General features: G+C 41.3%; 1 protein-coding gene and 1 long non-coding RNA gene across 2 annotated transcripts in view; one reads left to right on the top strand and one right to left on the bottom strand.

Moving 5' to 3' along the window:
- LOC111526486 overlaps positions 1-14,623 on the bottom strand; it is a 20,275-nt gene extending 5,652 nt beyond the window's left edge. Inside the window, exons 1-3 of the long non-coding RNA XR_002726375.1 lie at positions 14,378-14,623; positions 6,189-6,352; positions 2,852-3,017 (exon numbers count right to left, since the gene is read on the bottom strand). This is a non-coding gene — a long non-coding RNA (uncharacterized LOC111526486). The remainder of the gene's footprint in view (positions 1-2,851; positions 3,018-6,188; positions 6,353-14,377) is intronic.
- LOC111526485 (60S ribosomal protein L21) lies at positions 4,740-5,301 on the top strand. Its single transcript, XM_023192221.2, has one exon. It carries the CDS (start codon positions 4,784-4,786, stop codon positions 5,264-5,266), a length of 483 nt encoding a protein of 160 aa, XP_023047989.1. The 5' UTR covers positions 4,740-4,783; the 3' UTR covers positions 5,267-5,301.

Here is a 14,623-nt window from a genome sequence, read left to right as displayed (position 1 = left end):
TTAACCTGTGGCTCACACTACCTAAATAAATGCCATATTTATTTTACTTATTATTTAGAATTTGTCATTGTCAGGAACAAAACTCTTTGTACATTGGAAATGGAAAGCATATTGCATTTTGGTCTTAATTTCCACATGAATATCAAGTGTAATTTTTAATAAATTATTTGGAGAAAAATGTATTTTATTTCAGCATGCAATTTTATGCCCAGGTTAGACTAGAGATTTGGCTGATGTTCTTGAATCTCATTGTACTCTTAAGTAAAATAATAAGCATCTGATGACGCACCCTGTCAGGGGTGTGAGAAAGCTGCAGTGTCCAGTTTCCCACCCCTGTTTCCTGCTGTCTCTCTCCCACTCATCCCTGTTTCATACTTTCCCTTTTCCTTCTTTGCCCAAACATCACATTTCTAGGTAAAGATAAAAGAGGAAATAGTGATGGCCTGAAAGGGGTTCAGAACAACGTAGCATGGCCTTTGGTGAAAGCGTCACCAGTAGGAAATAAATGAGAATTGAGCAGTGCTTGTGGTGTCAGAATCAGCACTGTTTTTTGTGTTGGTGAAAATATTCCATGTGCCTAGCGGGAGAGCATCAGGGATTTTGCAGATTCTTCACAAGGACCCAGAAGTAGCTTAAAGGTGGCGATTCATGATTTTCCTGTTGGTTTAAATAGCCTTAATCTTTCATTTTCTACTACCATGAAGTAGGGGAAATGACATTGAACTACCTCATTAGCAGCCTTCCCTTGATTACTGACTAAAAGTGTGCTGAAAATGGCCTTTGTTTTTGTGAAGCTCATCCTACACACTAACATTTGCTTACTCTAACATGGATTATTTTCTCTCTACAAAGCTGTGCCCTGTATTAGATTTTTACTTCAATGAGTGGTTATTGCTAGAATTCCTACACACACACACACACACACACACACAAAACCTTTGCAGATATTTATGTATGTAGCTTAATAGATATCTGGTTTAAGGAGACTGCAACATTTGCATAAGGTGCCTGAAAACTCAAGAACCATTGATAAGTGAGATCTCTCAAAATGAGCTGATATATTAAAGAAGACTGTAAAACAGTAAATGAGCAAGTCGAATTTCTTTACCCCTGTAAACTATTTAAGCAACTTCTCCCCACTCTTTCACATTACTTATCAGGAGAAAAAAACAAAACAAAACAAAACATTCAACTGGTTTTTCATAAATATATTAGTCTAAGATTTTCCTGATAAATAGACAAGAAACAGTGGAGAGACCAGTGATCCATAAATAATGCATATGATACCTCATCATTTTTCTCAAATAGCAGTGATCTAGAAAGCCAAGTATTGGTTTTGGGAGAAGTAAAACCTAATTACCCAAATGAAACTATATGTCAAGAGCTACTTTATACATATAATTGAGAAAGTATAATATCAGTCCCTTCGTTCAAAAAGACTGAATGCTTGAAGCAATTTGAGGATACAAGTCCACAAGGGATTTTTTCAACAAAAGGGCACATCTCCCTCAAGCCCAGCCCTCTGGCTTAAACCTCATGGTGCATATGCAGTCTTTATCAGAGCTCGCTGGCCTACACAGCACCTTTCTGGGAAGCAGAAAAGGCATGACCCAAGGAACAGCCCCATGGTGGCAGGGCATGAGCCTTTGTGGGCCAAAAATGTCAACTGGTGATGGGGCCACAGTCAGTGAGCAGAGTTTGGGATGGATCTCAGCCCGGTGTCCCTTGTGCAGTGTACAAACTGCACAACCTTCCACAGAGACCCTGCTCATCATGCTGCCTGCCTGTCTGCAGATTTTGTTCACTCTTGAAAAAACAAAACAAAACAAAAAAACTTGATTGCATGGAATCATCACATTGAGAGAGACTAGAAGGAATAAGTAAGCACTCCATGCAAAACATCTGTCCTCCTACACACAAAAAGGGGAGTGTGGTGGTTAGCAGGTAAGTGATCCTCCAACAACAGAATGTTCAGATGCTAGAATGCCGACCCCAAACAGAAATAGTGTTGTTTTCTTCCTTTCTGACTATTAACACCTGCCTTTCCAGCTCATTGTTTTAGTACTGCAACTCCAACAATCTGTCAGCTCTACTGGGATCTCCAGTCTTTTGATCTCATCACATTTTCACTGTCATTCATTTCTCATGAATCTTCTCTTACCTCCTTACCTGGATTAAATTCCTAGTAAATCATTATAATCAGTCCTTTATATATATCCCCAACTCTCTTGCCTCCTTATATTGCTTTTGCCTACCCACTTACCAAAGCCAAAATCCTGGTTAATTGAACCTTCCCTCCTTTGTGTGTGCACCCATACAGTTGAACTGTGCCTGGAGAAATTCAATACATTAATAGCTCACTTTAAATTCATGACCACTAACCACAAGTGGCTTTTTTTTTTTTTTTTTTGAGACAGAGTCTCCCTCTGTCACCCAGGCTGGAGTGAAGTGGTATGATCTCTGCTCACTGCAGCATCTGCCTCCGGGTTCAAGCAATTCTCCTACCTCAGCCTCCCAAGTAGCTGGGATTACAGGCGAGCGTCACAATGCCTGGCTAATTTTTGTATTTTTGGTAGCGACGGGGTTTCACCATGTTGGCCAGGCTGGTCTCAAACTCCTGACCTTAGGTGATCCACCTGCATTGGCCTCCCATAGTGCTGGGATTACAGGCATGAGCCACTTTGCTTGGCCTCAAGTGGCTTTTAATGCTGCAGTCATATTAAAATTCTCTAGTCCATTTGCCACTCTCCTACCTATTTTACATCTTTTCTCAGAAAAGTGAAGCTATTGGAAAGAACTTGCACTGGTTGGCACCACCACTTCCACCCACCTAAGCATCTGTATGCATTACCTTTCCTCGTGTTACTATTGTTGAAGTTGAAGAATCCTTTTTTTTTTTTTTTGGTAGAGTCAATGTCTTGCTGTGTTGCCCAGGCCGGTCTTGCACTCCTGGCCTCAAGCGATCTCCCCATCTCAGTCTCCCAAAGTGCTGAGATTACATGCACTGCACCTGGCCTCTTTAAAAGAAAAAAAAAAAAGTTTCTCATATAAATTCTCATATAAATATAAAATGAACATGTGCCAAAGATTTTACTTAACTCACTAATAAAGGAACCACTAAGATGTTGGAACTAGTTTAAAAAATAATCCTAAAAACAGATACATATATTGATACGAGGCATGTCAAAATGAATTTGCTTAACAGATGCACAACTGGCCTCTATAATGGGGGAGGGGAATCAACTGTGTCTCCACTGGGCAAAATTCACTATATGTCTATGGAAAAGAATTATTTGCATTTCTATCAGTTATCTGCCACTTACAGAGTTGTAAAATACCTCAAAGACAATGAAAGATACAGATAATAACTTGAAGAGACTACTAGACAAGACATCAGTAATATTTCTTGTTCATTTCATCCATTTAACATTTTTTTTTCCTAAAACTGTAAACAAACTTTGAATTTCTACCCAAAACTCAGACCTTTTGGGCGCTAGATTGGATTCTCTTTCACCTACCTAAGGACATTGACCATTCTTCCCTCTATTATGTCAATTTTTTGCCCTCCTCTCAACATTCCCACTTTCCCATCAGAAGATAAATCTCTTTTTGAGACAAGGGTCCCCTTCTGTCACCGAGGCTGGAGTGCAGTGGCATGATCACAACTCACTGCAGACTTGACCTTTCTGGGTTGGGGTGATCCTCCTGCCTCACCTTCGTGAGTGGCTGGAATTACAGGTGCGCACTATCACACCGGGCTAATTTTTGTATTTTTTGTAGAGACGGGGTTTCACCGTGTTGCCCAGGCTGGTCTTGAATTCCTGGGCTCAAGCAATTGGGCCGCCTTGGCCTCCCAAAGTGCTGGGATTACAGTCATGAGCCACTGTGCTGGGCCCAATTTTTTTTTTTTTTTTTTTTGAGACAGTTTTGCTCTTGTTGCCCAGGATGGAGCACAATGGTGTGATCTTGACTCACTGCAACCTCTGCCTCCCAGGTTCAAGTGATTCTCCTGCCTCAGCCTCCCAAGTAGCTGGGATTGCAGGCATGCGCTATCATGCCCGGCTAATTTTGTATTTTTAGTAGAGACGGGGTTTCTCCATGTTAGGCTGATCTCGAACTCCCGACCTCAGGTGATCCACCCACCTCGGCCTCCCAAAGTGCTGGGATTACAGGTGTGAGCCACCGCGCCAGGCCCAAATATCTTGATATTTATTTTACTTGTTTATTTTTTTGAGACAGAGTCTTATTATGTTGCCCAGGCTGGAGTGCAGTAGTGTGATCCCGGCTCACTGCAAGCTCCACTCCCAGGTTCAAGTGATTCTCCTGCCTCAGCCTCCCAACTAACTGAGATTATAGGAGTGTGCCACCACGCCCAGCTAATTTTCAATTTTCATATTTTTAGTAGAGACGGGGTTTCACCGTGTTGAGCAGGCTGATCTCAAACTCCTGACCTCAAGTAATCCACCTGCCTTGGCCTCCCAAAGTGCTGGGATTACAGGCATGAGCCACCGAGCCTGGCCCCAAATATCTTTTTAAAACCTAACTCCATTTCCCTCACCAGATACCACCTGATCTCACTAGTTCCTTGGCAGCAAAGCTCCTGGAAAAATTAGTCTATTCTTACTAACATCAGTCCTTTCCCTCCCACTGCTAAACCCCCTATAGTCACTTTTTTTATTTTTATTTTTTTAGCTCTCAGAACTTTATTAAACTGCTCTTGAAAAGGTCTCCGTCTTTCCTTTCGGCCGGAACCGCCATCTTCCAGTAATTGTAATTCGCCAAAATGACGAACACAAAGGGAAAGAGGAGAGGCACCCGATATATGTTCTCTAGGCCTTTTAGAAAACATGGAGTTGTTCCTTTGGCCACGTATATGCGAATCTATAAGAAAGGTGATATTGTAGACATCAAGGGAATGGGTACTGTTCAAAAAGGAATGCCCCACAAGTGTTACCATGGCAAAACTGGGAGAGTCTACAACGTTACCCAGCATGCTGTTGGCATTGTTGTAAACAAACAAGTTAAGGGCAAGATTCTTGCCAAGAGAATTAATGTGCGTATTGAGCACATTAAACACTCTAAGAGCCGAGATAGCTTCCTGAAACGCGTGAAGGAAAATGATCAGAAAAAGAAAGAAGCCAAAGAGAAAGGTACCTGGGTTCAACTGAAGCGCCAGCCTGCTCCACCTAGAGAAGCACACTTTGTGAGGACCAATGGGAAGGAGCCTGAGCTGCTGGAACCTATTCCCTATGAATTCATGGCATAATAGGTGTTAAAAAAAAAAATAAAAGACCTCTGGGCCAAAAAAAAAAAAAAAAAAAAAAAAAGAAAAGGTCTCCAATGACCACACTGCTAAACCCAAGAATTGTTTCTCAGTGTTCATCCCAGCATAGTAGCAGTTGGTTACCTCATTTAAGATGCATTCTTTAATTGGTTCTGAGACATTACACTGGATTTTCCTCCTACCTCCCTGGCTGTTCCTTCCCAGGTTCCTCTGCTGATCTCTTCTGTTTCCTGATGTCTGAATGTTGAATTGCCCCAGTTCTCAGTCCTGGGTCCCTTTCTTTATCAATACTTGGTGAACTCATTCAGTCTCATAATTTTAAATACTATTTATATGCTGACAACTCCTAAATTTATATATTCAGCCCAGACATCACCCTGACCTCTAGACTCATATATCCAGTTGCCTACTTAACAGCTCTACTTGACTTGAACAGCACTAGCTGTTCTTAAGTTCGACATGATTAAAGGTGAATTTCTGATTTTCCTCTTCCCCGCACCTGAGCCACCTACATTCTTCCTGTTTTTTTCACTTACTCGAACCAAAAGCCATGGAGTCTTCCTTGACTCTTCTTTCTTTCACAATCCAGAAATCAGTGAGTCTACATTTAGAGCATGTCCAGAATCTACCTCTGTTACCATCTTTCTACTAACTACCATCGTGATTTTCATTCATTTCTTGCCTAGATTATTGCAACCGACTAAGTGAGCTCCCTGCTTTCCCCCTTATACCTTACAGACAATTCTCAACACAAGCTAGAGTGATCTTTCACAAACATAAATGAGATCATGACACTACTGTCTCCAAACCCTGCAACGCAGCTGCCAATTTCTCTCGGAGTAAGGCTGAAGTTCTAATAACCCACTAGGCCCAATATGCTGTGGCCTCCAGTCATACACGTTACCTCATCTGCTGTTCTCCTCAGTGGACTGTAGATGATCATGTATATGATACTCCTTATACACATCAGTCATGCCATGCTTCAGTGTCTGTGCACTGGCTTTTCCTCTGCCTGGAATGCACTTCTCCAAGACAGCCGCATGGCCTTCTCACTCAGCTTCTTCAAGTCTATGTTCAAACATCACTGTATTAGTTATCTACTGCTGTGTAACAGTCTTTAGTCCCCTAAGACTCCAAGTCTTAGGATCTAAAAACAAACATCTATTATCTCATTGTTTCTGGGGTCAGGATTCCAGGTACAACTCAGCTGGGTGCCTCGGCCTCAAGGATTCTCTGCAGTTAAGATGTCCCCGGGGCTGTTGTCTCATCTGTAAGCTCTACTGAGGGAGGACCACCTTCAAGCCCACTCACATGGTTGTTAGTGGGGTTCAGTTCCCCATGGGCTTTTGAACTAAAGGCCCTAGTTCCAGGCCAGACACAGTGGCTCACACCTGTAATTTCAGCACTTTTGGAGGCCAAGGCAGGTGGATTGTTTGAGCTCAGGAGTTCAAGATCAGCCTGGGGAACATGGCAAAACCCCACCTCTACAAAAAATACAAAAATTAGCCAGGTGTAGTTGCTTGCACCTGTAGTCCCAACTACTTGGGAGGCTGAGGTAGGAGGATCTCTTGAGCCCAGGAGGTAGAGGTTGCAGTGAGTCAAGATAACCCCACTGTACTCCAGCCTGGGTAACAAAGGGAAACCCTGTCTCAAAAAAAAAAAAAGAAAGAAAGAAAAAAAAGGGCCCCTCATTGGCTGGGGCCTCCTTCAGTTCCTTGCCTCTATGGAGGGACCTCTGCATAGAGCATCTCACAACATGGTACCCAGCTTCCATCAGAGCAAGCAAGCAAGGGCGCCCACAAAAGGAAGACAATCTCATTATAACTTAATCTTGGAAAAGTCTTGTCACTTTTGCCATATTCTCTTTGTTAGAAAGGAGTTACTAGGTCCAGCCCCTACTCAAAGAAAGAGGATACTCAAAGAAGCCCAGGAAATTCAGACTACTGGGGACCATCAAAGAGACTGCATACCACAGCTGCCTTCTCAATAAGGTGATCCCCTTATTTAAAATTGCAACCCAACCCCCTTGTACCTCTCCCTCTCTCTTCTTCTTCCTCTCTCTCTATCACACACACATTTCCATTTTCCTTTCCGTTTGCTCTAGTAAGCAATAATAAATACTTACTGTTTTGAGTCACCTGGTTTTGAAGGTGGTTTGTTCTGTAGAAATAAACCTCTACAATGTACTTTTTCACTTATGTGACTGACTGCCACTAATACTGCTTGAGACCGTCATTACAAGACTAAAGGAAGGGATGGACGTAGAAATGTAAACTTAGGACAAAAGAAACTATTTTAAAGGAAGGGGAACCAGGAAAGAAGAGAGCTCCCCGCTTCTAGTGAGCAAAGGCAGTCTCCAGGTTTCCACAGCCCTTCTTATTTATTGGGTAGAAAGAGTAGGGAGGAGGAGGTAACGACTGGTGAGCTGCTTAATTGATCACAGGTTCGTATTATTACTAATAGGCTTCAGATATACCTAATCACAAGAAACACTGTGCTTGGGGCATGACTGCTCTCAGCATTCCTTCTAGTGGCAGACGCAGTTTGTCAGTTTGCCAACATTCTGCGTTTATGAGAAAGTTTGCTGTTTACTCATATGGCCTCCAGTGGTATATTGAGTTGATCATGACCCCTCAACCTTTTGGCCTCCAACACACTTAGGTACATTATTTTTTGCTTGTGTTTCTTCAGTGTAATGTGAGCTACATGAGGGCAAACATTTTTGTTTTTGTTTGTATTGTTTTGTTCACAGATATATCCCCAGCACTATTAAAGTGCCTGATATATAGCAGACACTCACATTTATTAAATGTATGACTCTGTTACTGTTATCTGCATAAGTAACTAGTCCCCTGGCTTACTTTACTCTGTTGCAGAATTGCAATAATATCTTTCTTTCAAAGATTGAATGCAGTTTATATTGACATGTGTGAAATGCATCCAATTGTGCATTTATATTACCAAGAATCTGGTAACAATTCTCATAAGGAGGAAGTAAAATGAAAGGCAAAATACTTGTCTGGGAATCCATAAACTGTTACAATCCTATCCACATCTTTTTGTCAGGTTTTTCGATTTTTGTTTTTTTTTTTTTTCTTTGAGACAGGGTCTCACTCTGTCACCTAGGCTGGAGTGCAATGGCATAATTGCGGCTCACACCAGCCTCAACCTCCTGGGGCTCAAGCTGTCCTCCCACTTCAGTCTCCCGAGTAGCTAGGACTATAGGCACGGGCCACCACACCCAGCCTTTATCAGGTTTTATTAGAGAAATGCAGCATTTGTGGGAATTGGAATAAATATTATTTACCCTTCAAAGTATTAAGATTAAGACCTGTTGGTGAAGAAGACAGTGATTAGTCTTTAACTTAGAGACTTACATCTTTAATATTTGTTCTTCCCATAAACTTAAAAAAAAAAAAATCAGCACTTTGAGATTTCTTACTTCTTCACATCTAGATCTATAATCCTGTGATCTGCTGTTAACTAATAGCATGACTAGTGATCATGAATTTTTTTTTCCCAAGACACCCAGACTGGAGTGCAGTGGTGGGATCTCGGCTCAGTGCAACCTCTGTCTCCCGGGTTCAAGTGATTCTCCTGCCTCAGCCTCCCGAGTAACTGAGATTACAGGCACTTGCCACCATGCCCCGCTAATTTTTGTATTAGTAGAGACAGGATTTCACCGTGTTGGTCAGGCTGGCCTTGAACTCCTGACCTCAGGTGATCCGCCAGCCTCGGCCTCCCAAAGTGCTGGCATTACAGGAGTGAGCCACCATGCCCAGCCAATCAGGAATTTTTGACACGTAGATTGTGTAAAATCTTTGAAGTTAAAAAAAATTCATGCCACAGGAACCATGTAATCCAGTAAATGGGAAATAACTCATTCCTCTATATGTTATCCCTCCTTTCTGTCTTTATGCAGTGCAAAATGTAGCCCATAGTAATAGATGGAAAAGGATGGACTTTAGCTTATTAGGTTAATAAGTTACTTCTTATTACTTTAAGTACTTTAGCTTATTAGGTTAATAAGTTTCATCACCCTTTCCCACCTAATTGTCATGGCCAAATTGTACTTCCAATCCTTTTTTATCTTCCATCTGAAATTGTCTATAGAGTTTCCTTCTATGATTTTGCTTCTAAGACATGGAAACAAAGGGGAAAAAATGAAATCCATCATGCTCTGTATGTGCAAGCAAAACCAGGATTCTCCTCTACCAAACTCAGGAAGTTTATACAGGGCACATTTGTGGAAAGAACACAGAAAACACAATGCTTACTAATGATATTTCTCCTCCTGGATCAGACAAGATCAGATTTTTTTATACCAGTTTTGATCAGTTTAATGCCTTATATAAAAGGACCACCTGTTCCCAACTCTTTACACGTTACCCTTCTGAAACAGAAGAATAGCAATTTATGTGTTCAAACTAATGTACTTAACATCTGCTATATGGAAGGCACAGAGGTAGGTCCCATGGGGAATACAGGGCTGCATAAGACAAGATTCTTGCTCTCAAAGAGCATACATTTCAGTATGAAGATGATGTAGATTTATCAACAACCTATTGCTTTAAGTTAAGATCATGGAGGAAATCTGTCAGTGCCCATCATTTCCTTGTCACCTTATCCTCTCTTCTACACAAAGTCCAAATCCTGACGCCTAATAGACTATCTATAGGACCATATGCTGTGCAGTTGCACTCTCAGAAGGGGCCCATGGTTGGTTTAATCCTCTGCTGATGCTTTCTTGGATTTCTTAGTGATTTTATCTTTGAATTTGTGTTTGGTAAGTGAAGCCAATGAGACAATGAAGCATGCACATGAGCAGCGGAAACACCCCAGCGGGGAAGGCATGCATGATTTAGGGCAGTCCAGAGTGCAGCTGAGCCAGTACCTGGGCCCACTTGCAGTGGTAATGGTGGCAGCAGCAGAAGTAACAGTCAGGAGAGTAGTGGCTGTGGCTCCAAAGATAGGAAAGGGCTCTGCATATGGGCATTGCCAGAACTAGCAGTGCTCCCACTGGTCGCCTGGGAAGGGACCAGCTCGCCTATCCCTTCCCAGAGCTTAGCCCTGCATCATCTGCACAAATAGTAACTCTCCACCCTGAGTACTGGGACAGGAACGCATTCCACTAACTTGTCAGTAAATCAGTACAACATGTATACAATAAAAGTGTATACATGAACATAGTTGTAGCATAGCAGCGGGTTATTAGAATTCTTAAAGCATTTAGAATGTCTAGTTTTGAAAACTACTACAACACTGCAAAGCAAATAACCTCAGGCTTAGAAACAGAAATTAAGTTTAAAGATTGTCACATTCTACAGAAAAGAATGCTATTTTCCTAGGAAGTACAAACCAATTGTTTAGCTTGTTTAGCAGAAAGATAATTACTTGTAATTGAAGAGTCAGTGACAGAATACATAAACAGGCCTTATGAATTATATACAAATTATGAAGCCACTTTCAGTTTCTTGTAAGACCTCCACAAGTTTCAGGAAATATTTCCTTATGTCTGCAGAAACATTAAAATATCATTGTATAAATTTATACTTAAAATTAAATTCAGATTTTTACTTAAAACTGAGTTGTCTAAGGAGTTAAGTCCCTTTAGAAAAATTATTCCACAAGAACCAACAACTCTAGAAGTACTAAAATTTATATTTCAAAATAATTTATCAGAAATTTATATCAGTGCTGTCACAGTTTATGAAACACTTAACAGCTGCATCAGTAAAAATGAAAAATTATCAAAATTTATTTGTGATTTTATATTTCCCAAGACTGGCTGGTGTTGCTTTCAGTCTTATCTATTGGTAAAGAAATTGTGTGACATAAATTTCATATCTATTGAAAATGAAAGTGAAATGAAAAGAATAAATTTTGATGAATTTGCGGAAAAATGAGCCAGAAAAATATAGTAGTCAGGACATAACATTAATGAATGATTATTGTTTATTGTATTATATAAAATTATGACATCACAACTATTAGTTTTGCAATGTTTAAGTTCATGTAGTTACTCCAGTATCACTATTATCCCTATTACATTAGTATCTTTAACTGTATTTTTTCCTGTTTTTTTACAGAGGAGGTCCCATATTTTCATTTTGCACTGGTCTCAGCGAATTACATAGCCAGCAATGACCACAAGTAAGAGTATTACAGATTTTTGTTATAAGCCATCATAGTAGAAAATACATGCCTATGAATGCTTTAGGAGAGTAGAAAAAGAGCAAGAGATGCAAGAAAATGCATGTTCTTAATGTGTGCCATACAAAATCTATCAGGTAATAGGCGTTTAATCTATGTTAAGAGTAAAGCAATATAGCTGGGTGCGGTGGCTCATGCCTATAATCCCAGCACTTTGGGAGGCCGAGGCAGGAGGATCACGAGGTCAGGAGTTCAAGACCAGCCTGACCAATATGATGAAACCTCGTCTCTACTAAAAATACAAAAATTAGCTGGGCGTGGTGGCGCACGCCTACAGTCCCAGCTACTCGGGAAGCTGAGGCAGGAGAATCACTTGAACCCGGGAGGCAGAGGTTGCAGTGAGCCAAGATTGCACCACTGCACTCTACCCTGGGTGACAGAGAGATACTCCACCTCAGGGAAAAAAACAAAAAAAAAAAAAAAACAGAGTAAAGCAATATAATACTGTGGGCTATAGTGCAGAATTTGTCATAAGGAAAAATCTGTTTGCATTTGATCCAGGACTGATGTCACAAAGCAATTGGGGACAATGCCTTCAATGGATGCCATTCTCATTAAAATGAGGAGTTTCAGCTGGACACAGTGGCTCATGGCTGTAATCCCAGCATTTTGGGAGGCCAAGGCAGGAGGAGTGCTTGAGCCCAGGAGTTCAAGACCAGCCTCGGCAATGTAGTGAGACCCTTATCTCTACAAAAAATAGAAAAAAAAAAAAAAAAAAGCTGGGTATGGTGCCATGTACCTATAGTCCCAGCTACTTGGGAAGCTGAGGTGGGAGGATAGCTTGAGCCTGGGAAGTTGAGGCTGATGTGAGCCGTAATCATGCCGCTGCACTCTAGACTGGGCAACAAGAGGGGACTCTGTCTCAAAAATAATAACAAAAATTTAAAAATTACGTGTTTTGCTGTCCAAAGCATAAGTTTGACAGGGATAAACATCCATTCAAATGGGAGTCAAATTCAGGTGTCTTATAAATAGCAAGCCTGTTAGATTGTCCTTCTATGAGCATTCTTAGTTTTCAAATATGGAGAACTATTTTTCTAAAGATCAGAGAAATGGCGACCATAATATGGGCCCACCTCATCTATTTTTGGTTTCTTCAAAAATGATGACTCCAATGAACTTTGCAGTAAAAACAAAATGACAATAAAGATGACTTACTTGTGAAAAGTAAACAGCAGGGAAAAGCACTGAAGCCAGATAAACCAAACCTGCTTCCCATAAAGTGAAAAAAGATCCACTGAATTATAATTGTTTTTATTTTTATATGATGATGGTTGCATAAACATAACTAATTTGTTGCTGAATTAAGAAACATAAGACACATATTTACCCTAAATAATTTTAGTTCTATCTTCTGGCTTTTAGTGAAATTATCGATTTCTAGGCGATATAATTTGTGTGCTGGCTGGGCACAGTGGCTCACACCTGTAATCCTAACACTTTGGGAGGTGAAGGCAGGAAGATCACTTGAGCCCAGGAGTTCAATACCAGCCTGGGCAATACAGTGAGACTGTGTCTCTAAAAGGAATTTAAAAATTAGCTGGGCATGGTGGTGCATGTGTGTAGTCCCAGCTATGCAGCAGGCTGAGGCAGGAGGATCGCTTGACTGTGGGAGTGAGCTGTGATCACGCCACTGCCCTCCAGCCTGTGTAACAGAATGAGACCCTGTCTCAAAAAAAAAAAAAAAAAAAAGAAGTGTGTCAATGCTTTTTTTTCTTCCTTCCTTTTTTTTTTTTTTTTTTTTTTTTGAGACGGAGTCTTGCTCTGTCACCCGGGCTAGAGTGCAGTGGCCGGATCTCAGCTCAATGCAAGCTCTGCCTCCCGGGTTTATGCCATTCTCCTGCCTCAGCCTCCCGAGTAGCTGGGACTACAGGCGCCCGCCACCTCGCCCGGCTAGTTTTTTGTATTTTTTAGTAGAGACGGGGTTTCACAGTGTTAGCCAGGATGGTCTCGATCTCCTGACCTCGTGATCCGCCCGTCTCGGCCTCCCAAAGTGCTGGGATTAAAGGCTTGAGCCACCGCGCCCGGCCTTTTTTCTTCCTTCTTTTCATTTTTATTTTTTCCTCACTCTGTTACCTAGGCTGGAGGACAGTGGTGCAATTATATCTCACTGCAGTCTCTATCTCCTGGGCTTAGGTGATCTTCCTGCCTCAGCCTCCCAAGTAGCAGAGACTACAGGCACATGCCACTATACTCAGCTATTTTTTGTTTTTAAATTTTTTGTAGAGATGGAATTTCACCATGTTGCCCAGGCTGGTCTCAAATTCCTGAGCTCAAGCAATCTGCCCACCTCAGTCTCCAAAGTGCCGGGATTGCAGACAGGAGCCACTGTGCCTGGCCCACTGCTTTTAATGGGCCCATTTTAGCCACATTTCTAGTACTTATATTATTCAAATAGACTCAGAAAAGCTGTAAGCCTGTACAGAATTACAGTGTAAGACATCACAATGTTTTAAAAATTAGAAAAACCAATTACAATACATATAAGAAAGAAAAAATAAATATTCACAATATATAAACCGCTCTTACAAATCAGTGACAACACAACTTCACAGCATGACAGCTTTGAAAGAGAAGCACCAGATAAGAACTGTCTGGGGCGAGTATAGAAGAGTCTCACCCAGTAGGGTGAGTGGAATAGTTGGTGATTATAGGCTGACAAAGCCCTGGGCTTTTACTTAGCCCCAGCTCCCTGCCTTCTCCCCTCACTGCCCCCTCCTATGACTCTAAATCACTACCTAGCAACTGAGGTTTGGGTTTTACAGTGAAAATAATTTTATGAGTCAGAAAGGAGTCAGAAAAGTGTGTTATCAGATAGCATTCCATCAGCACAGTGGTAAAAGCAACACAAACAAAAAACAGGACTCTTTCTCTACATACCGTCTGGGACTTTGGGACCTTCACTGCAGACCTCTTGTGGCAGTGTATGTGTGATTCCAGTCGTATGGTGGGTATGTGGTTAGGGTATTATTACATCGTGGGTCTATATAAAGGGCCAAGTCCCTTGCTCCGACATGCAAAGAAAGGACTGCAAACTGGCAGGCTGCAGGTCATACCCTGCTCATAGACAGCTACTGTTTTGTATGCATAGTTTTGTAAAATTGTGAATTAGTGTAATAGTTAATT

Source organism: Piliocolobus tephrosceles, chromosome 3 (assembly GCF_002776525.5).
Source record: "Piliocolobus tephrosceles isolate RC106 chromosome 3, ASM277652v3, whole genome shotgun sequence".
Lineage (NCBI taxonomy): Eukaryota > Metazoa > Chordata > Mammalia > Primates > Cercopithecidae > Piliocolobus > Piliocolobus tephrosceles.
Note: the sequence above shows the minus strand (reverse complement) of the source record. Positions and strands in the feature narration are given on the sequence as shown.

Bases quoted from the DNA above. Each gene is read 5' to 3' on its own strand.
- LOC111526485 (XM_023192221.2), top strand. From the start codon at position 4,784: ATGACGAACACAAAGGGAAAGAGGAGAGGCACCCGATATATGTTCTCT.